Source organism: Ursus americanus, chromosome 11, assembly GCF_024610735.1.
Source record: "Ursus americanus isolate L20-20 chromosome 11, mUrsAme1.1.p, whole genome shotgun sequence".
NCBI classification, from domain to species: Eukaryota; Metazoa; Chordata; class Mammalia; order Carnivora; family Ursidae; genus Ursus; species Ursus americanus.
The window spans coordinates 44497318-44520560 of record NC_142137.1 but is presented as its reverse complement, the minus strand read 5'-3'; the positions used below and the strand labels follow the sequence as shown (position 1 = coordinate 44520560).

Here is a 23243-nt window from a genome sequence, read left to right as displayed (position 1 = left end):
TGATGGGGAGAGGTAGGCTGGGGGCAGATCATGCAGGGCCTTGCAGGCCATGAGGAAGAATATGGTTTTATTCTAGTGCTATTGAAGTGTGTGTGTGTTACACACGTGTACACACTTACACAAGCACGCAAGTGCATGGTATTACCTTTTTTAAAAAATCACTTGGTGCAATGTTGAGAATGATTGATAGGACAAGAGAGGAAGCAGGCAGACTGGTTAGGAATACTCCAGGTGAGAGGAATGGGGATCTTGCCTTGGATGATAGTAGCCATTTAGCCATTTGACACCATAAGCTTAGTGCCTGGGACCTACAGGCTTCTCAGGGTTCTACAAGTGCCTAAGACCTAAAAATGGGTCTTATTCGCTTCAAAATGCAAAAAAAAACCCCAAAAAACAAAAACAAAACCAAAACAACCCACGCATCCTCCCCTACACACTGAAATTAATAAGCATCTGAAAGCATGCAAAATAAATATTTTGTCAACTTCATTATATAACTTTAAATTTGATATTCATTAACATTTTGATATCCTTACTAGGTCAGAGTTTCCCATTTTGCAATTATTTCATTATGTGTAATGGGTGCTTAGAAATCATAATCATAAATTAAAAGAGTTACTCATAGTCCTAGATTTTCCAAGGGAAAATTACTAAAATCATCCCCAAAGTTAAAAATCCTGGAAAATATTTATACTTAACGTAAGATGTGAGTTCATTTGTGATTTTGGTGTGGGCTTTCAAAAGTGTGAGTCCTCAAGGACTGTCAAAGTCTTCAAATGGCCCGGGGCGGTAAAAATAGAGGAGGAAGAACTGGCCACGTTTAAATTCAGTTGGATTTGATGGTGTTGAGGGATGAAGGCCAGAGGCATCAAGGTTTCTGGCTTGGGTAACTGGTGCAAATATGAGTATGGTATCTGGTGAAAAAGGCAAGGCTGGGGAAGAAGGAAGGTTTGGACAGGGTATAGGAAGGGTGTGGGCCAAGAGGTTTCTTGTAACACACAGATTAGAGGTGCTTGATGCCTCTGCAGTTCAATATGGCGGATCGCACACATCCCTGCCCTCCAGGAGCTTGCCACCTAGAGGCCTTTGTGTTTACTGCACTTCTGTGGGGGCATAGAACCAATGTCGGTCACCCTGTCAAGCACTTTTTATACAGGTGAAGTAACCTCCGTGGTTGGGGTCTTGGGGGAGAAGCTACAGGTGGACAGAGGCTTTATCGCTGCTCCCCACTTGCATTTGTTGAAATGTGATGTGGTCTTAGGTTGATCTGCCGTATGACAGAAATTTCAACCACAAAACACGTTCCTGTTCATCTGCAAGAGGGATGAAGGAAATACATGAGGGCCAGGTTTGCTGGGTCAGGAGGGTATGTATGTATTAGACTTACTGTAGGTCAAGTTGAGGCATTCAGGGGGGAGGTTAGAAAAATGAAAACTGTTAAACGTTGAATTTAATTCTATAATATCGACCTTTACTGTCTTGTCACAGTTTTGAATGGTATTCAAATTAAAGATTCCTTTATGGAAAAATCCTAAAAACTTATTGAAGCAAGTCATTTTAAACTCTAATTATCTGTTGCAGTAAATAGATTCAGAAATAAGTTCAGGCAAGATTAAAGAGACCATAGAGAATTCAAATACTGCTCACGATGGGATTCTGACATTATGCCCCATGTCTGTTTCAGCTGGTCTTAGAGCTCCTCCTACTGGCCAATCCCATGATCGGACTCTATATCCTTCAAAAATCGGATTTGAGGGCCTGGTGTAGTTTAATGGGTTAAAATTCAGAATATATTTAGAATTTGGTAAAAGTTTAAAAATGGCTTTGATATGTTGGTATCTTCAGAGCTCAAGCAATGTTCCTGTTAAATGTCTGCATGCTGCCTGTTTATCCGTGTAAGTTTGACCATTGAAATATCCTGAAGTAATCCCAAGTGACCCTTCTTTCCTAGCTCCAGTTGGTGTTGTCGATCAAAGTCTTAGGAAGGATTTTCCTGGTCCTGCTGGGGAGATTTCAGCATACGGCCCCGAAGTTGTCAGTACTGCCATGGTACAAGACGGGGATGGCAGAAGGGACCTCAGAAGCCCAGCTAAAGCCCCACATGTGCAATTCATTGAAGGAAAGGTATGGTAAATTAGTAGAAAATGTGATTTTAAATGTGTACTTAGACTAGAGGCTGTTCCATTTATCGTTTCAGAACTCAGGTATGATTTAAAATTAGTCAGTATATGTTCTCTGTTGATATAAATTCCCAATATGTAGGCTCCTACTGGTTTGAACAGGGTCTCTAACATTTTTCTGATTGTTGTTCAAAGCAAAATATTTCAATGTAAATTATATTAATGCAAGCAAGTAATTTAGTGACCTAAAATTTTTGACTGTCTTCAAAATCATCCTTTTTAGTTAAATCCCTGTATTATAAGAGCTATGTGATTTGAAATTTATATTTATTTTGTCTTTATGAAAAATGTTATTTTTCATTAATCTCTGACTGATGAAGAAGAAATTCTTAAGCAAAGGATGATTGTTTTGTAAATAGTGAATGAGAAGATGGTGTGTTGCTTATCTCCTTATTTGGGGCAGACACCATAGTGAATGGAGAAGTAACTTATACTGTGTTTTCAAATATGTCACGATTTTATGATACCTTTTTACCTTGGGCAAGTAAAGTCACTTGGGGATAGATTTGAAGAGGCTTTGAGTTCATCGGATCTCTCTTCTGTGTCTGCACAAAGCACCTTTTTTATACATAACATTGGAAGTGAACACAAGAAGGAAATGAAATTCTGCTATAGATTCATAATGTTCTCTAAATTTTAACTTTTGAAAAATGTAAAGACCTGCAACATGAATTTATGAAGAACTTACTAGATGAAGGGGCTGCCAGTGGGTCAGCATAGAGCAGGGCTCGGAGACCATGCTGGCCCTTAACACTCCAAGGACTTGGCCATCAAGTCCTCTGAACACCTTTGTTAAAGAATTTGTGACTATCATACCAAAAAGAATTATTTGGTTGAAAATCATTCAGTTAAAAATAACAGAAATCATGGCCAACAAGATATCCTTCAACTATTGAAAAGTCAGAATCTTTTATAATTACGCTCATGAGAACCCCAGGAGAGTGACTGCTTACATCTGAAACACAAGAGCTCAGCCTTTCAGAGTCTCCTTACCATTTTGCCTAGTTAATTTGATACATGCAGTTATTTTTAAAAAGTTACTTTAAATTCTAAAGGAAATTCTGCTTCAGCAAATGACTGTGTGCGCTGGTCTTTTTGCTAATGCTTTGAATGCTTGTCAGCTGGGTTTGAAAGTAAGAATGTTATTTGAGTTTCATTGGATCTGTTTGCAACCAGTCAGAAAATAATAATTAAATCCATCTATACCTATAAATTTTACGTGATAAAAGTAGTCCAGTTTTTCTCTTTAAAAGTGGATCATTAAATTCATGTTCTAACTGTGCTGTGTTAATAACAGTCCCTATTTGCAAGTACAAGTTTTCACTAACTGCCCATTTCTTGTTCTCTTTCTCTCTTGCCTTTGTTTCTCCTTTGACTGTATCTGTATTGTTGTGCGATTTCACATCCAATCATGGGTTTGCTCCCGAGAATAGTCTGTTTCCATGTGCCCACCCTCACCGCTCATTCGCTGTGTTTCATCTCTTTCCCCAAACCTTTTGCCAGTCCCTGAAGTGGACTTGCTTTCAGACATTTCAGAAGAAGACCCCTTTGGGGAGGCCGACCAGATCACACTAGACAGCTTAGAGCTCCCTTCTACCGGTGAGCCGTCAGAGCAGGGGGACAGTGACGTCACCACCCTTGACTCTGTCTCGGGTCCTGTTGCAGTCCCTCCTCAGCCTGACTGTCCTCCCACCCATGAGAAGCCTCGAAAAGAGGCTGACCACAAGGGTTCTGAATTTGGGTCCTTTTCCTTCCGTTTCTGCAAATGCTTCCCACCTAGCTTCCCCTCCCTTCTCGATGAAGATGGGTATCTCGCCTTCCCCAGCCTCCCCAAGGTCTGGGTCTCCTTCCTCCCCGCCGATGTCCAGCACTACCTTCCTATTACCTCCCCTTCCTTCCTTCCTTCCCTCATCCTCATCTTTGGACTACTTCTCTCTGCTTCTCAGTCAGTGCCTTTTTCTCTCACCTTTTCCCTTCCTCTGGCTCTATCCCTCTGCTATCTGGAGGCTAAAGCCACTTCCTTCAATGTTTCTTACGACTGTGACTTGAATGACAAAACAGAGGAAGAGGAAGCCGTTGCTGGCACTCCTACATAAGCTTTAATTTGTGGGTCAACAAAACTGCATCTTCCTAATGTAGAGTGTAAACATGTGCATAAATTTCACCACTGATTACCCTCAAAATAGTATGATCCACACATTTTCACATACATGGTGTTTTAGTGCATGAGAAATACATGTAAATAAGTACTTCCCCGTCAATGATGTTCATGGACCAGGTCCACACATTCGAAGTTGAGAGCAAAGTTATGGATTATTTTGTAAATATCCAGATCATACTAGGTCTTCAAAACAAAACAAGACAAAAAAATAACAGGAAACCTGTGTTGCCCTTAACAAACCATATTGGGTCTGTTTGTTTTGCAGACAAATATCAATACTATCAATGCTGTTCCTTTAGGATGGACACTTGTTCCAATATAGAACTTAGGAAGCAGTGGACATAACGGTAATTGATGTGTATTAGTAGAACTCCTTAGTATCGTTCTTTCTCGTCAGAAAGCCAAGCTCGTTCTCGCATTTCTGAGGACGCATATGTAACCTTTACTCCTGACATTTATAGGTCTAATCTCAGAAATTCCTTTTCTCCTTCTTACTGTAGCATTTGGGAACCAGATGAATTTCAGGTAGTTTTTTTGTTTGTTTTTTGTTTTTTAACTCTAAATCATGTAGTTTTATGAAAGAGTCACTGTCAGGTTTTGTAAGGAAGATACTACTCTATCTTTAAGAAATACATATGAAAAATGAAACACAGCTTTTTGAAAATTTAGACTGTTTGCCGTAAGGTTGGGCTACTTAGTGTCCTTTCAAGATCAGGTGTGCAGTTTGAGGGTTTTTACCCCTGGATCAGGCTACCTCTGCACTACAAGGCTGGTGCTAACGTGTGCGGGACGTTTTTGTTTTGCTAAGTGTGGTCTGGTGACTTAGGGTCTCATCCTGTGGGTACTGGCCATAGAGAAAAATCACAATTTAGAGCAAACCTTAAGAAAAATGTAAGGATGATGCTATGATTAGGAATACTGGGAGAAACCACTATACCTAAAGATTATCTGAAGACTGCCAAACACTGACATTTTAGAGAATTAAGTATTGACCAAGGAATTGGAACATGAGCCTTAATACATTGTCGGATAGCTCTTGTTTTTCCCTTCTGATAAAAAGATACTCTGAGCTCCCTGCTCACCTCAAAAATACTTGGTTTAAGGGGGAAAAAAAAGGCATTTTGAACTCTCAGATTTAACCCTATCAATCCAGTAAAGAAGAAAAGGAATATATATGATTCTGCTGTAAGTTAACATGTGAAGGTTACACTATTGTCTTTTGGTCTCAGAATCATTATTTTTCTTTCTTGTTCTTCCTTTCCTTGAGTCAGTTATCAGGATTTATGCGGGTTCTTAGAAAATTTATTGAAGTATAATTAACACACAGCGTTACATTAGTTTCAGGTATATAACATAATGATGCGACAATTCTATAATCTGTCACCATATGACATTATTAGAATATTATTGACTATATTCCCTGTGCTGTGCTTTTCATCTCCATGAGTTAGTTTTTAATTTACAGGTTCTTTTCCTCCTTTTGGGTCACTGGATATGGAGAATTATCCAACTATGAGAAACTATTCTTACTTAAAGAATTTTATGAAAGAAAAGTGGTTATAAAATATGAGGACTTTTAAATACAATTTTAACATGCAAGTAGCAAAATAAACCAATTTTCCTCCCAAGGAAAGAAATCTGTTAAAAACCTGAATTATAGGGTGATTATTTGTCCCTGATGTAAAATTTGGTTTTCGCTTTACATCATTCTATTTTGCCCTCGTCCCTAGTTGATTTAGACCTTTCACATTAGGACAGATGGAATTATGCCATTTTTACACTCTCCTATTTTTATTTCTGAGTAAAAACATTCAAAAACAGCACATACTCTAGGGACTGAGAAAGAGTGAAGCTTCCATTCTCCATTCCACCTTTGCAAAGGATTCCTTCCGCCATTTGTGCAACACTGTAGGTGAAGAAAGACCAAAGTGGCTTTATGTTCTGCATCTTCTGGGGGCCAAACAGTAAAGGTTGGTAACTCTAGTTCACCATTTCAGTTCAAATACAACATCTTTGCCTCCATGGGCAGAATTCCCACTGCTGCTGCCCTTCTTTCTGGCCATTGGCTGCATGACTTTCAGGTGAAGCTGGAAGAAGAGGAGACACACCGGAGGAGGTGGATATTTATTCCTCCCCAATTAAATACCTGGTGGCTGCCGCCTGCCATGATTACTGTGTGCGCGTGGGGTGGGGGTAATGCACTTCCGGGGTCGATATGTGAGTTTTGCTTGTTGTGGCTTTTAGGTTCTTAAGATTTTTATTTCTCTTGCATTTTAATGTCTTGGACTGTCCAACTCGGGGTTGTTTCTGGTGCTTGCTGATTGATGCACTTATGTTTATTTGCCTTTTCCCCCCTGTGTGTGATTTAATTTCACAGAAAAATTCCTTGAGAGTAGAAGGGGATAATATTTATGTCAGACATAGCAATTTAATGTTGGAGGTTTGTATAATTTAAGAAAACAACTCTGTCCTAATGGCTGCCAGGCTGCTGTGGACGGGAGGTCACGCACCGGCTGGCTGGCAACTTCCTTCAAGCACATTGCATGAACTGCATGGGGGACAGTTCCGCTTGGAGTGCATGTTAACTGTCCGACTTTGTTCTTTTAAAGTGGCTTAGGTAGGAATATGTCTACTAGAAGTTCTCAAAGTGACAACTGGGAAAAACAAAAATGTTCAGTCAAATGAGTAAAATTTTTATCTATTACTCTCGAAGTTCTACAGGTAAATTTGTTCTCTCCTAATGGGTTATCTCCGCGGTATAGAAGCTGAAGTAACATCCTATCCTTAATATATATTCCCCAGAACAGATATTTGTTGGTTAGGCTTTAAATGGCTTTAGATCCGTGTTCACAATTTTGGGGAGGAAAGTTGCTTCAATCCATGCAATGAGGAATGTGGTCCGCTTAAAGTAATTACCTTTGAAAAAATGTTGATTAATGGGATTGCTTGGATTAAAAAGAAAGTGAAAAAGAAAGGAAAAAAAAAAACCAACCAACCAATCAGGTGTGTAAAATATATTCCCCGTGTCACACGAGAACAGTTTTTGTTTTTGTTTCCCCCTTTTTTTATGGTGGTAAAATGGTGACGTATTCAGTGGAGAACTGCAATTCTCAGTAATCTGACTAATCTGGTTGCTTTTGGCAGCTTTGATAACTATTGGAAATGTATTTTGCATAACTTAACTAAAATGCTTTACAGTGTAATATGTAACCTTGCTTTGAACAAATGCAAGAAATGTGCCTGATCTCAAGCCACAGTCATTTTCCCATGCCGTGCAAAGAGTGTCAGATTGTCATGAGTTTTTGCAAGTGACTATAGAAGCTCCTAGAGGGGCTACTGTGCTTGTGCATGAATGTGGAAGATCTAATTTTATCAGATGCATGACCTGTTCCTCTGGGAGTGGGATGAAAGCTATAATCCGCAAGTGGCCCTGTGATTTTGAAATGTAAGAAAATATTTAAAATTCACTTAAAACTGTTTCCTGAACATTTATTACCTTTTATTCCCACAAATGCTACTTATCAGGGCCAATCTAAAAATTTCCACAAATACCATTTGTCAAGGCCCTATTCCAGTGAAAATTGACCTGGTAGTTTTTCTTGTATCTTTGTCTTGTAAAAGGACCATTTGGTATGTGGGGTGGCTGGGCCTCACAGTTGTGCTTGGCAAGTACATGAAACCAGTACACGAGGTTCCCTCTTTTATAGAGAGGCCAAACAGAAGGAGCCTCTGGAAGCCAGTATTTTCATTCCTTAAGGATTCCTTAAGGAGTTCATATTCCATTGCTGAAATTTCCTGGAAAAAGTCAACCCTTGGTTTTCTCTCTCTCTCCCTCCTGCTCTCTCTCTCTCCCTCCCTCCCTACCTCCCTCTCTCTGATGATCTTGGTCTGGCTTCCCCACCAGGCCAAATGTGCTTCTGAGTACCTTTCTCTTTTTACTTCATTTACTATGTTCATAGAATGCAGCTGTAGTAATAGCCTTAATGAGAAAGGTAAATTTGCAGGAGCGAAGTCATAGGCTGCATTTTAAATCCAGTTACCAGAAAGAAGATTATTAGCCATTTTGAGTACTAGTGATTCCATGGCTTCCTTCTAATAATATAAGTAATTATTTCTTAAAAAAATTCTAACCAGAAGAAACCAGAACCTTTTAAAATGGGAATCATAAAAAATACGCATTGGCTCTATTTTCAAATTTTGATGAACTACTTCTATTCATAGGTGATAATATGGCTTTTGAGACTTGGCATTTTTCTTGCTTTACTGTGTTTTTTTTAATCATAAGTTTCCTTTGTCTTATTTTTTGGTTTTTTATTTTTGTCCTGCTGGGATTTTTTTTTTTTTTTCCTTTTGGATTTCCACCCTTTATTACGTTACATATTGCTAGGACCTCGATAAGGCCCAGGAGGACATACTGAGACATCAGGCTAGCATTAGTGAACTCAAGCGCAATTTTATGGAATCCACACCTGAGCCGCGCCCTAATGAATGGGAAAAACGACGTATCACACCTCTGTCCCTACAGACACAAGGGGTATGTGAATAGCTGTTTGTTGGCTATATGTCTCGCTCCAGCTCTTCAGTAAAACTCAGGTCGCTAATCTATTATGTTGATTCTCAGGAGGTTAGAAAATGTTCCCTTCTTTTAATGTAATTGCTAACAACTTTTTAAATACTAAATATTAACAATGTAATACTTATTGACATAGTTCTTAGTAAATTGTGTGAGTTTCAAAATATTTTCAAAAGTTGCAGAATAATTTCACTCTTTTACTCAAGTAAATTAGTAGCAATGAAATGTTCTGTAGGGTGATTTAGAAACCGATATTGTCTTGTATTTAATAAGGTTTTCAGTTATGGACTACTGAAATGATAGCGTTTACTTGATAATTAAATAATAATTAAAGGGATGTAGGAATATAGATCATATTTACAATGGTTTAAGGTAATTACTGTGAGGATAATGAGTTAAACTTAACTTTGAAAACTAATGAGCCCTGTTGAAAATTTGCAGAATGTTATGCAACTTAATACTGAAACTTCTTAGTGAAATGTAGACTACTGTTTTAAAAGGATTTTTAACCATAACATCTCTCTGAACTCATTCTTTTTCTTTCCATGGTTTATCTCTTCCCACCACCAACATAAGTGTTGCCTTTTGAGGATATTCTCAATCTCTTTCTCCATTCATTCTCATCTACATCTCTTCTTTTCTGATGTTCCAAACTCTTATCAACCAAGAATTTTCATGGACTCATTTATCATACTTGAGGACATAATGACCATACTCTATTAAATATGCTGTTTTAAAAAGCGTATGAACGTGTTACCCGACAATTTCGTCTTTCCCCTTTTACTTACAGCCCTCTCTTCCCCTGAAGCTCATCATCTCTCTCGTCTGGCTTGAACGTTACCAAATGTGTACGCACTTGAGTTAGTCTCATGCTATTTTTATTCACTTTTTCTTAAAAAGGCAAAGCTGTTAGTTGCTTTAAATTTGTAAGTTTGTGACAGTGAAAGGAAAATAGCTCTTCGAGAACAGAAGCAAAACTAATTGCTGAACTGAGAGAACAGCGGATGACAACATTAAGATCGAAAACACCAGGGTCTTATGAAGTTGCATACAGCTTACATTCTTATTTTCAGATTTTCTGAAGATATTAATGCCCCTGTGTCAGCAGTCAGCTCTAGAGGGTTGTGTTTTCTGGAGAAACCATGTCTAATGACGTGTTAAGATCTTGTCCTCCCTTTATGTGCTGCTTGATCTGGTTCGTTCTGCCGACCCACACAGTTGTTTTATGTTTGTGTTGCTATAGATGTAACGTACTTGTCTTATTTGTTGATTCTGTCTATTGTTTGAAACAATAGAGGAAAGGAGACCATCTTTTCAAGGCTATTGTATCCACGAAGGAGAAGCATCACATGGCAGCAACACGGACAGTTGAAGAGAAAGTCCAGGAGGCGGACAAGGTGTTCACCTTGCATCCTCGGATCTGCTCTTGCTTTTCCCCCTTTTCCTTGTATTTCTGTCCACAGCCATAGGATACCCCTTTTTTTCTTATGTAGTCACCTAAAATTGTGTCAGTAATTTTTGGGGCATTTAAAAAATTAAATTTCCTTATTTAGAGACATAGGATCATTAGTGAGAAATAGCATATTGCAGGAGGACCATATTTGAAAACCCACAAATTGAAATGCAGACATATCAACCAATTTAGGTGAAAAATGACCCCAAATTTTGATGTATGCGGCTGACAGTTGGGAAACTGTGATCTCCTGTGAAAATGCACCATTAGTACAACGCTCGTGTGCACACACTGTGGCTGTGTTACAATCACAAATTATGTGTGATGTAGATCAACTGTTTTTCTAATTACATTTGGAAACCTTATGAATTTTCATTTTTAAGATTTTTTTAGTGGGAGAAAAGATTCGATGTGTCACAGCAGCCCCTGAGATCTCTGTGCTCCCTGCATATATGAAATATCTGATATTACTTGGGAAGTTAGCTTTCCATTGCTTTTACATCCCTATTCTTCTGTTTCTGCTAATTTTGCTTAGCCAGCTGACTGGTCTGTCATTTGCTGGGACTAGAGTCCTTAGGGTCCAGTGGGGGAGATAGCAGACATGTTAATTAGTAATTAGAAAATTTAGGGTACTAAGGAATAAGGGTTAAGAAGATGAACTACAGTGTCCTGTTAGAAGGTGATTGGGAAGGCGGCTTTCCCTCTGTGCTCAGGAAAGAGATGGCATTGGAGTTGAGACCTTACTATGAAGAGAAGGAGATAGACGTGAAGATTCTTCCACGTGTAAAGAAGAGGAAATACGACAGTCCCAAGACAGGAACTAGTTCAAGGATCTGAAAGTCCAAACGACAAGGGCTTAGGAAAAGTCAAAGAGGTTAGAAGGTCCACTCTGGGTCTTAAAGACCAGACTAACACTTTGGAATTCTATCGTCAGAGCGATGGGAAGCCATTGGAGAGCTTCACGCTGGGTAATGACCTAGTCCCACGTGTCGGACAGAGATCTCTCTGGTGCTGGATGAGGAATGGGTCCTCAGGGATGTGAATGAGAGCAGAAATCAGTGATAAGGAAAATGTGTATCTGTTCCAGAAAGTCTGGTTTTGTTAATCAGTAGACAGTGGCATTCATCGGAATATACAGTGGGGTAGCGGAGGCGGCAGGGTAACTGGAAGATGAAGTCTTGCCCTAAAGGAATTGGAGGTGTAGCTGAGATGAAATATTTCCAGAGCACTGCAAATGAGAAAGATAATGTCATAAAGCTAAACCAAGTGGCATATTTATATACTTTAAAGGTTAGCCTGAAATCCAAAGCCTGTCAGACTGTGTGTAAAATGACTTTAATATTGTATGCTTTGAAATATTATGTAGTTTTGAAAATTTATCCTCCAGAAGCAAGTCACATGGCAGCATTTGATCAATTTAGAATGATGTCTCTTTACTTTTTGCAATAGGAGACCTTGGAAATTTGGGGAAGATGTTGAAAATTATCATTTTCCAGGCTGTCATGGTTTAGAATCGTCCAATAGAAACCATATACAGTAGAAATCATTCACTCATTGTCGTAGAAGTTACGTTAAGATCCTGTTATGTGACATTTAAATCTGGAATTGGCCTCCTGTTACGCTCCTAAATGGTTTATCTGTATTTGAAGTTGTGCTTTTTTCTTGTTCTTTTCCTCTCCATTATCTGTAGGAAGATATATTCTTACCTGGCGTGTATGTGGATCGTTATAACTGCAGTCACACATCCATTCACCCATTCACCCAACATTTATGGACCACTTACATCGTAACCCCACCTCCCCTCCAATAACCTTTCACTACAATTAGTTGAAAGTGTGTGAGTAGTTAAGTCTGCTGGAGTGTTCTGACTTTTAATGGAATATCTTTTAAATTTGTCTTTGCCGCATCTTCATTTTACTACTGATTTTGTAGGGTGTCTTTATTACCTTTAAGTTGTAATCCTTAATGAATGTAAAATAAAAAGTTATGCATGGGAGTCTAATTTGATCAAAGTTCCCAAATTTCTATAATACGGGTTTTATAGATTAAAACTCAACAACCCCCAAGATCGAGAGTCCCAAGCTCCTCCAGCTGAGCCAACCAGACTCCCCAAAACAGGAGTAGTTCTTGTTTAAATACACCGAACTTTCAGAATGGCTTCAGCATGAATATGATTCTGAGAGAAAATTGGAAACCAAGTCATTTAACGTAATACACTTACATTTAGTAAATAACTATTGTATGTTCTCTTTTGTAAGAATTATGACATACTTGTATTCTCATGAGTCTAGTAGAGATTACATAGACTGTGGCTGTAAAGTATTTTTGAAGATGTTTTATTGAATAATTAAATGCATGGCACTTACTGGGAAGGACCCTCTTTCCACCCACCTGACCCGGAGGCATGGTGTAATTATGGAGATTGTAAATAAGCTGAATTAACCCAGAAGATGTTTTTTCCCTCCTGAATATTACAAATGCTTCTGCCCCTCACTCATCTCATCTCATTGTCCCTACTCCTCACCCCCCTTCGTGTCCTGTTTCAAGGGGCATCTCGGAAATGCCATTCATTTATTCATTCATCTTTAAGCTTTCTGAGCACTAGGATTTTTTAGGAAGTGTTCTTACACAATTTTGACATTCGCTTTATGGCAGCTCTTTACTGGTGACATTACAGGTACCTGGGACAGTCCCTGGCTTTCCTGCTGTGCCTCAGGCGGGTTACGTACTGTTGTTTCAGGGCCAGAAACGGGAACATGAACTTTGCCCTCATGGTTTTTCATGGACGGATGATTTTCAGATTGCTCACTTGAGTTTTCACCTCTGAGTTTGTCTTCCTGCTGAGAATTTTTTTCTTTACCTGTTTCTTATCGAACAGAGAAAAGAACTGTTTCTTCATTCCATGGCATATTTAGCATGTCTAAGGAAACATCTGTGGGTTGCTGTCAGAGCGCTCGTCGTACAGACGTGCAAGTGGTATGGAGAATGGAGGAGGCCGGAGAAGCTGGAATAGATAGGGAGGGCCGTATACAAAATATGGACTATTAAGTGGACCTCAGAGAAGTGACGAAATTGGCAAGGCCCAGTGTGCGGAGGGAAGGGCATTGGAGGCAGGAGGGTGGGGTCACTGAAGCTCTTACACAGAGATAAGCGTGGCAAGAGTAGAGGCCCCTGAGGAGACCATTCGGTGCAGAAAGAAGCTGAAACCGAGTAGCTCCTTCAGGACCATGTGAAATAATGCTTGATGTGTGGGTAGATCAGTTTGTAAATAAAGCTTCAGTGATAAACTAAGGCATTTTTTAGCTGGTTCCCGGAGGTTAGAACTGTCAGATTCTCAAGGAGAGTTGGAAAGCTGGCATTTAGGCCAAACGCCACAGACGCCTGCTAGAATCTTTCAAACTCCTCGCCTTTCTCTCAGTTTATGCTGTTCTGTGATTCTTTCTTGTGTAACCTTTCCTTTCTTTCAATAGGTCACTGCTGTCTGTTCTGACTCATTGTTAACTCTTTGCTCTTCCTTTTCTGACTTCTCTAGAGCCTAGAAGAGGAGATAACGTCCATTTTGTTTAGTGAAAAGGGCTTTTCTGATAGCTTGAGAGCCACCTTCACCTCAGCCACCACATGGACAGCAGAGGGCACTGTTGTGAACTGTAATGCACCTCCTGAAAAGCTTTCCTCCTCGCCCTTCTCACAGTTGCCTGAGGTGCATTTTACTTTGTTTCCCCTGTTTTCAAAAGCCACATGATTTTTTTTTTTTGAATATTTAGGAACCCCTCTCTCCAGTGCTTTCATTGGCAAAATTAACTCTTCCTGGGAGAAACATTCAAGAAACAATGACTGAATTTGGACATGAGGGAAAACTACAGATTGGATGTTTCTCCTGCTTTTGGTCCCCTGCCACAAAATCTGCCTAAATTCAGAGAATCATCTAAAGCAGTAAGGCCCAGAGTCTGAGTGGTTGTGGGAAAGGAAGCCCTCACTCTAAGCGAAACAAAGTATGTTTGGCAGAAAAGTTTTTAAAGCCTGAATGTCTTTCAGGCATCTCCTGATGGCTGCTTATTTTTAAAATTCTGCTCATGTGTAACAATACAAAGTGCCTGCCATTTCTTGGAATGACCCTTAGGGATTCCCTGAACTTGGGCAGAGCCCATCTGGCCATTTAGGGTTAAGTAATAATAACTGAGTAATAATGATGGGATGTCTGCTTTAGAAATGTTCTGACCACCGGCTATCTTTATTTATAAAGAAGTTTATAGTTAAATATTACTCATCAAAATAGGCTCAGAGTTTTCCAGTTTAATCTCGGAAACGTCTGGGTTTTTAGTAAAAACTGGAAGGATCTCCTTCTTGTACTGATGTACACGGTACTAATTTCGAGCCCTGAAAACATGGCCTTACCTAAGAATAATAGCACGCATCAGAGAAAGTGAGTACATGTTGACAGGTGCTGTCAGAAGTGTACCCTTTTAGGGCCTTTGGCTTACGGTTGTCCATGTCACTGGTGCAGATAAGTGGGGGTTGCTGCTGTCTGATGCAGGCCCCAGCTCTAGTCCATGTAGTCTTGGCAGCCCCGCCACAGGCTTGGTTTCTGGCCGCAGGGTTCAGAGGCACACTGCCCCGCTCCCTTCTGCATGGAGTTACCTTCTTGCAAAGCAGGGCTACTACCTGCCTACCAGAGTTATCTTCCAGTGAGATCACAGGCTCCAGTGTCACCCGAATTGTAAAAGGTTTATTTTTATCAGTGTAAAGTCATCCCTCCCCTCCTTTCAAAAGAAGTTTAAGGAAAATCGTAAGCTTTAAAAACTCCTTTGCAAGAAAGTTTCTATATTGGTTATCAATAGCAAAGCATAATAATTTATATTACTAATGTATTTGGTCAACAGGTATTTATTAAACGTTTAGGTACTGTACTACTTAGAGTAAATTTACTCCCAAGAAGTAGATGTCTGCGGGGCGGGGTGGGGAGCAGGAATAAACATCTCAGATAATAAACTTGGTTCATTTCAGTCTCCAAAGATGCTAGTTGGAGGAGCTAAATTCTAGAAGAAAGTACTTGGAGCTATCATTGACATCCACCCTAATGTTAAAAAAATTCCCTTTTGCCAATCTGTAATATAGCTTGGGATGTTAATAACCATTTCTGAAACAACATTTTTGTGTTAATAGCTATCTGAGACTAAGTATAATTTTGCCATTTACAGCTGTTTTTTAAATGAGCCAGCAGAAAATAACGGTGCCATCTCATTAATGCTATATTCACTTAGGAATCAGGGTTTCAGGCCAGGCTATTTTATAGTCTGATTAATATCAAAACTGTTCATTGGATAGGTTTTTAAAGTTTTGCAATTTTGACTTTAATCAGTAAGCTTTGGTATAATTCCATTTTTTTTTCCTACCCTTTTAACTAAATTAGGAGAGCTGATAGGTAGAACTACAATAAAAGCATTTTATGTCTTTGGGAGGATGCTGGCTATTTTGTGTTTTTGTTTCCTTTCGTAAGCTTTTTGCATTTTGTCTGGATTGTCCTCCATGTGACCTTGAGCAAAGATTTTTGTAGATGTTGATTCTTGCTGTCCTGTCTTTGCAGTGTCAGATGTTTGTTTTGGTGGGTGTTGAGGTGTAAAACTTTATTGATTTGTGTCCTCGGTTGCTTTTTGTTTCGCAGAAACGCGCTCCCGAGTCAGAAGGGCCTTGCATTGGAGCCAGTGATGCTGTTAAGGTTCTCCCCTTTTCCATGTTAACACCATTGCCTGATGTTTCTGACCCCCTCCCGTTCTCCCTTGCTTCCCTTTCAGTCCATCATCCTAATCATCTTTGTTTTTCTCCATGACATGAACCTACCATCATTGGTTAACTTTGGTTTCCGTCGGTTTTTTTAATTTATTCATATATTTTTGTTTTCCCTCATCCATTTTTTTTTTTGTGCAGAGTTCACATGAGACTCTGAATGTAGTGGAGGAGAAGAAACAGGCAGAGGTTGGGAAAGACGAAAGAGTAATCACAGAAGAAATGAACGGTAAAGAGCTATCACCTGGGAGTGGTCCTGGGGAGATGCGTAAGGCGGAGCCTCTGACCCAGAAAGACTCCACCTCCCTGTCTTCTGAGAGCAGCAGCAGCAGTGAAAGCGAGGAGGAAGACGCGGGCGAGTACCGGCCCCACCACCGTGGGACCGAGGGCACCATAAGGGAAGAACAGGAGGAGGAGGAAGAAGCCGGCCGAGCAGCCAAGGTAGTAGAGAGGGAGCACCCAGTGCCAGGAGCCAGCCCAGGCAGACAAGCAGGTGCCAGTGTAAGCACAGTAGAAACAGAGATCCAGGAAAATGTAGTTGCCCCACAGATACCTGCAGAGAAGAGTGTAAACGAAGGCGCTATTAAGCAAGACATGAGCGAAGAAACAGAGGACGAGCAACATAAAGTTAACGGAGAGGTGTCTCATGTTGACATTGATGTTTTGCCACAAATTATTTGTTGTTCAGAGGTAAATGGGAGACCCAAGCGGGAGCTAAACTCGAGCTGTTTCTCAGGTGGAGAACACCTGCCTGCCTTCTCCTGTCCTCCCGATCCTCCTCCGGCTTTTTCTACGAGATTCTGCTCTTTCTCTCTCCTGGGAGGAAGGGGGAAAGCACTGCTCTGTAGATTTTTCCGCCAGCTCCGTTCATGGTTTCTGGCTTCTTTACTGCACCTGGATCCACCTGACAGAGTAAACTTGCCCTCAGCAGCCACGCCATTTTTTCCCCTTCTTGTTTCACACTTAAATTTTTCTTTGCATGTTTTGGATGTTTTCAGCTGTTTGTCTTTAGTTGCACTGCTTCCTTGTGCTAAATGCCTTTTTTCGTTGGTTTAATGAGAAAATTGTATTGTTGACAAACGGTCAGTGTGAGTGTGTGTGTGTGGCTGTTACCATGACTGGCCTTGACTTTTTGGCTGATTCTCCCTTCAGCTTTAGATGTTTAGAAATGGCAGCTGGTTCTGATTACCGTGGTGCTCGGAGTCCAGCATCCGGCAGTGATGAAAACATATTTCTCGAATACCACTGTGATTGCTGTTTTTAGATTCCAGAGAGCATACGGATTGGTTAAGAGCATTTTCTTTCCTTGTGAGCAGCCAGAGGCTAGCCTGTTTGATAGGAGGACACTCTTCTCATTCTGTCCTCCATCAATTCTGGATGATTTGCAAGTTGATCATCTGTTTTCTGAATTATCTACATTGGATAGGAGTCTTCAACTTTTTCTCTTCAAGAAAGAGAACTCTCCATACTCCTGGAAAATTAAGTCTCGGTCACGAGGTGCGGGTGTCTCTGAATTAGGAGACAAAGTTATGCTGAGGGAGGGTTTACCTCCATGGGACTTTTCTTGATTCTAAAATTAAATGCCCACGATGTAGGCATTATGCTAATATTTGCTCTCTTTGATGGGCTGGAAAATCTTGAAGTGACTTTGTCTTGAAATAATTAAATGGATTTTTATTAGATTACATTTTAAACTTCCTGTTTCACTTCAGAGAAGACATCTCAGGGTCTTTGAACGCTCTGAACTATTATTTTCTGCGTTTAACATATGGTTGTTCCTCTAAATAATTACACTTGGGAATTTTCTCTCAAAGTGCTGTAGTATTTTAGTAGTAGTATGGTCTGGTGTTGTATTAAATGTACAGGCTCAGCAGACTACAATGCTAACAGGCCGTGACCCTGTTCCTTAATGTTTTCATTGTTCAAAGACTTAATTGCAATGTTGGTGGAATAACTCTAGATGTAATATTTTAACTTCTGTAACACAGAAGAAACACTGCAAGTTTTAGACAAGCATAATTGAAAAAATCATACTTGAAGATATTCTTAAAGTAGAATCTCTTTGTCGGTAGGGCGGAAGAATCTTTTCAGGGGAAAAGCTTAGTCTCCCAGGCTGAGGGGCCAGTTAAAGACCATGAGCCCTCACAGAAACCACATGGTTCTTTAAACCGCGGTAAAAACTGAGGCAGGTCACTTCACATAGTTCATTCCGTTCTGTTTTCTTTTCCATTTTGTTATAACTTGCCCCAAAGCTGAAGTTTATATATCACTGTGTACACCATGTTTGACATGTAATTGGGACCATGGTAATTTGAAGTAGTGCCATAACTGAGGGAGCCATTACGTTAGCTTATTCTTTTTCAGACATATATATGATATTTGAAGGAAAGTGTTTTTCTTTTGTGTCTTTTATTTACCTTTACTCTTGTGCATGAGTGTGTGTTTGGATAGATTTTTTTACAATTATTTTTGAAGGCTCCATTAAACACTTTGACTTCATGACCTCTAGAATTTATTTTTCCCTTCCTTTCCGCCTCAGCCACCAGTGGTAAAAACAGAGATGGTAACAATTTCTGATGCCTCACAAAGGACAGAAATCTCCACCAAGGAAGTCCCTATTGTCCAAACTGAGACCAAAACCATCACATATGAGTCTCCACAGGTACAAAAACTCTAGATTTGGACTATTTGAGTTCTGTTTTTACTTTGTGTCTGTTTTTATGTGTCTTCTAGTTTACGTGTTCCTGACCTTGATGTAGCTTCCCGTATCTTGGCGTCCTAACTGAACTTCAAGCTGCTGTAGTGCTGCTTCGATTCCGCAGAGAGCTGCAGTCAAGTTGGCAGCCCAGCCATTCTGGGTGGGCAGGGAGCATACACAGGATTATTTAGGACAGGCAGTAGCAATCTTGTCCATGTTATAAGTTGTTCTGGGCATTTCGATATACACTCGAGAATCAGATCATCTTACAAAGTTTATTGGATCTGATGTAATTTGTGGATTAGTAACATTTAGGCTCTTCTCCTCCCCTCCCCCCCCAAACTCCATGCAGATAGATCCAGGCAACTCACTCCTGCTTGCCAAGTGTACACACACACACACACACACACACACACACATATCTGTGCTGCTTCTTCACGTGGGATTGTTTTCTGAAGACATGTTGTCGATCTTATGCAAATATGATACTGTGTCAAAATAATTATCAGATTTGTGTGTTTAATTTAGATATTGATTTAGACATTATTCAGACACTGATTCTGTAAAGATTTGAAATAAGCATTAAGGGTAATAAAAAAGGGAAAGCATTCATTATTTCAAATTAGAACTGTTTAGAAATTTATACACCGATTTTCTCAACTGAGAAATTTACTGTTCCGTGGTAGGATTGTACCATGGTGGCGGATGGCAGATTATTGACCTCTCTCAAAATCTTTTTTAAAAGGTTTAATGTGGGTATGTTTAAATACTCCTCAGAATTATTTTAAACATGCTATCCACGTACGTGCACAGACGCGCATAAGCAAAACAGGTTTCTTATGAATGGGTGTGGTGGGTGTGGTGGGAGAGCATGTTCTCGTGTGTCTGTAGTATAGGAAGTGCCCTAGGAAAGAAATACAGGTGCATGACTCAAATTCAGAGAAATTTCCCTGTAACTTAGTCCAAACGGCTCTGGGCTTTCTGATTATTTCCTTGTGTTAATGTCAGGAAATGGGAGACGAGTATCTTTGGTGATCTTCACATATACTCTTAGGCTATTAATTTGTTTCCTGTTTCCCCTGGTAAACTCTAGGACTTCCTACCTTTTTTAGTATCAAAGCAAACAAGTCAAAACCTATTTAGATATATGCATGGGATTTATATATGATATAGGTAGAGAGAGAGCACATGGATGCATAAGTGTTAACATCTATATACCCATATATATGCTCATAACAAACTATTACAGGAACAAAGTTATTTAAAAAAAATCTAGAGATAAGCAAATTACCAAATCATGTAGGTTTAGTCTATCCTAGTCAGGTTCTGTGGCTTCGTAAATGAGAAAATGTTTATCTGTTTTTACCACCTGTGCTTAAAAAAACAATGAGCTCGGCACTTTTGGTCACTGTGGAAACTTCTCTGTCTGGTTCTCTAGTTTCTTTTTCTAGCTTCTGCAAAAGGCCTTCAGTCCAATTGTCTCATGACCCTTGTAGCTCTCAGTCCCGTTTTCTACTTGATTCTTCCTTTTTTTCTCCCTCCCAGGGGGTTTGCTTCTCCACGTGCATTTAGCCTTTGCCTCTTCTCTGTTTAAAGGCCAGCCAACCTCCTGCTCAGTAAATCACCTCTACAGACATGCGAAGGATAGGCAGATAACATCTTCTGCCGACTTCGAAGATTTCACAAGATGCATATTCGACGGGGAGGGGTCTTCTCTGACAACATAATGAAAATTAAGCATTACTTTGTATTTTTCCTCCAACCATCTGAAGATTGACGGCGGGGCCGGTGGCGACTCGGGGACATTACTGACGGCACAAACCATCACGTCTGAGTCCGTGTCGACAACCACAACAACGCATATCACCAAGGTAAAGCAGTCTAGGGTGGGACCTTGCAAACAGGATCTTTGCTGAATCGTTTCTTTGTTCCTATACAAGCTTCTAAGTAATAGACCGTGCCAATGGAAGAAAATGCCCAGACTTAAAGTATCCAAGAAATTGGGCTCCATTGACAAATGTATTTTTGTGAAGTACAGGGGGGAAAGATAGGTCGTGAATAAACTATACGTCAGAGAGCTACAGGAGGGAGAGAATATAATAGAAGTAGCAGCAAAGGTTTGGTAAGTATAAGTGAACACGCCCCCGACCGAAGCGAGTGAACAAAGACCATCATTCAGAATTTTCAGCAAGTTGTTCAAGTAATATAATTTTTCCCTCGTTGATTTAAGATGCTCATATGTTGGATATGGCGCATTTTTCCAGATCATTCTCTCATCCTCTAAAGTTTTAATACCAGATGACCAATGATTCTCAAAGTATGGTCTCCAGACAAGCAGTAGGAGTCTTTCCTGGGATTTGTTAGAAGTGTGAGTCCCTTGGCCCCACTCCAGATCTCCCGAAACCCTGGTGGGTGTAGGAGCCCAACAGGTGATTCTCACGCATGCTGCCGCCCTCAGATTTCCTTCTACCTTTCACATTTCGTGAGTGCTTGAAGGATTTAAATGTATCCTTTATGCCCTCCTCACCCTGTATTTCAGCCAAAAACTTTGTGAGTTAAAAAAAAAGCCACATAAATGCAAGATTGTATTGGTGCTCATTTTAAAGCCTGTCCAGTTATCCAGGCTTGCAGTAAACCTGGTTTCTTACAGTAAAGGGCTATCACTTGGGACGTAGCATATAATTTATCAGAGCCGTGCTTTCTCAGGACTGTGTGGTACTTGCTCGTAGTTCAGCGTCCCAGCCATATGATCCCTTCAGCCTCTATCATGCCCCAGGCTCTGCCAGCTTGCTCCGAGCCAGTGACCCTGGGTGGCAGTTCGTGCCAGAGCTCCTGCCCCAGGTCTGCTCACGCGGTCTTTGTTAGCAGGCACAGCGAACTACAGACGCTCTCACTGAACAAAAACCTTTATATTCCCCCCATGTATCTTCTGTATCTTAAGCCAAATCCAAGTCTTCTTTTATCTAATTGCACTAAACCAAATGAACAAAATTACCAAGCGGATTTGTGTGAGAATCAGGCAGTCAAAATTATGACATCAAGTAATTCCCAAACCTAAACCAGGGACCTAAATTATTAGAATTCCTTGTAACTCTACATAAACCAAAGAATTATTTCTTCTTTCCTCTTTTAACAAATTGGCCAACTGGGAGTAAAGAAACTCCGGGAAGTTGTACTGGAATGTCCCAATGGAACTATTTGGATTAAATGGCATCTGTCTCATCTTAATTTCCCTTGAATCTCGATCAATTAGTTTTAAAGTTGCTTTCAGTTGAGGGAGACTTATGGATGCTACAACTTTAACAATAGGAATCTCTGCTGACCTTGAACATGGTTTCTGGAACGTCCGCCTTCTCCACTCCGTGCGCATTGCCTTAGTGATCAGAAGGTCTAGTTGTGCTCCCTTCTCTTTCCTCTCATTAGGTACATACATGCTTCAATGATTGCTGTCTCCCCCCTTTCTTTTCTTTATAACCTTTAGACTGTGAAAGGTGGAATATCTGAAACAAGAATCGAGAAACGCATCGTGATCACGGGAGATGCAGACATCGATCATGACCAGGTAAAGACTTGAAGTTCCGCTTCGGAAAGTGACCATGTCTCTAAGCTGGGCATGAGTCATCACGTCATATCCCCGGGTCAGACCCCTTCTCCCAGTGCCTCCTGGATGAGTCCACCGCCTAAGCATGGCACAAAGACACTTCCCAACCTAGACACAGCCTGTCCTTTCAGCCTTCCCGACACCAAACCAGCATAAAACATGGATTGCTCTTTATTTCCCACTGGCTTCACGTGCACTTTTGAGTCCGAATAATCGAGAGGATTCCTAGCAACCATTAATTATTCATGTGGGCCTGGCTTAAAGGCAAGTCATGGATTAAACAATGAGTGGCAGTTTAATGACACTGGCTCCTCAAAACTAAGAAAAGTCACTAAGTTTGACTTATGCCTACTTTTAGGAACTTAAAAGGTATTTTTTTATAACATTAGAAAAATGGGGCTATTTATCCTTAGGTGTTTTCCCCTAATTATTACAATTATTGAGGGGTAGGAGAAGGAAATCTGAGGTCTTTTACAAAGTGAGAATTTACATGGATTCAGAAACATGTTTAAAAGAATTGTGCTTCTATTCTAATGTTAACTCAAGTGGGATGTGTGACTTTACCAACCAGGTGATGAGTGGAACTGCTGGTGACTTTGAGGGTAGCTTTCATTTCATTTTATTTCATTTTTTTTTAAGATTTTTTTATTTATTTGAGAGAGAGAGAGGGAGAGCGTGCGCACACATGCGCGTGGCCCATGCAGGGGGAGAGGGAGAAGCAGGGAGCCCAACACGGGACTCGATCCCAGGATCCTAGGATCATGACCTGAGCCAAAGGCAGACACTTAAACTG

At 40.3% G+C, this 23243-nt stretch overlaps 1 protein-coding gene across 14 annotated transcripts in view; it reads left to right on the top strand.

Moving 5' to 3' along the window:
- The window catches only part of EPB41L2 (erythrocyte membrane protein band 4.1 like 2), a 208470-nt gene that overhangs the window by 164450 nt on the left and 20777 nt on the right, over positions 1 to 23243 (top strand). For 7 of the 14 annotated variants that reach the window (XM_087865483.1, XM_087865487.1, XM_087865486.1 and 4 more), the window contains 10 exons: positions 1952 to 2124; positions 6719 to 6781; positions 8729 to 8875; positions 10210 to 10311; positions 13900 to 14067; positions 16030 to 16083; positions 16293 to 16841; positions 18691 to 18813; positions 20622 to 20720; positions 22331 to 22411. In XM_087865483.1, coding sequence (XP_087721609.1) covers positions 1952 to 2124; positions 6719 to 6781; positions 8729 to 8875; positions 10210 to 10311; positions 13900 to 14067; positions 16030 to 16083; positions 16293 to 16841; positions 18691 to 18813; positions 20622 to 20720; positions 22331 to 22411 — 1559 coding nt within the window. The remainder of the gene's footprint in view (positions 1 to 1951; positions 2125 to 6718; positions 6782 to 8728; positions 8876 to 10209; positions 10312 to 13899; positions 14068 to 16029; positions 16084 to 16292; positions 16842 to 18690; positions 18814 to 20621; positions 20721 to 22330; positions 22412 to 23243) is intronic. The other 7 variants (XM_087865491.1, XM_045805552.2, XM_045805561.2 and 4 more) reach the window with 7 other exon arrangements.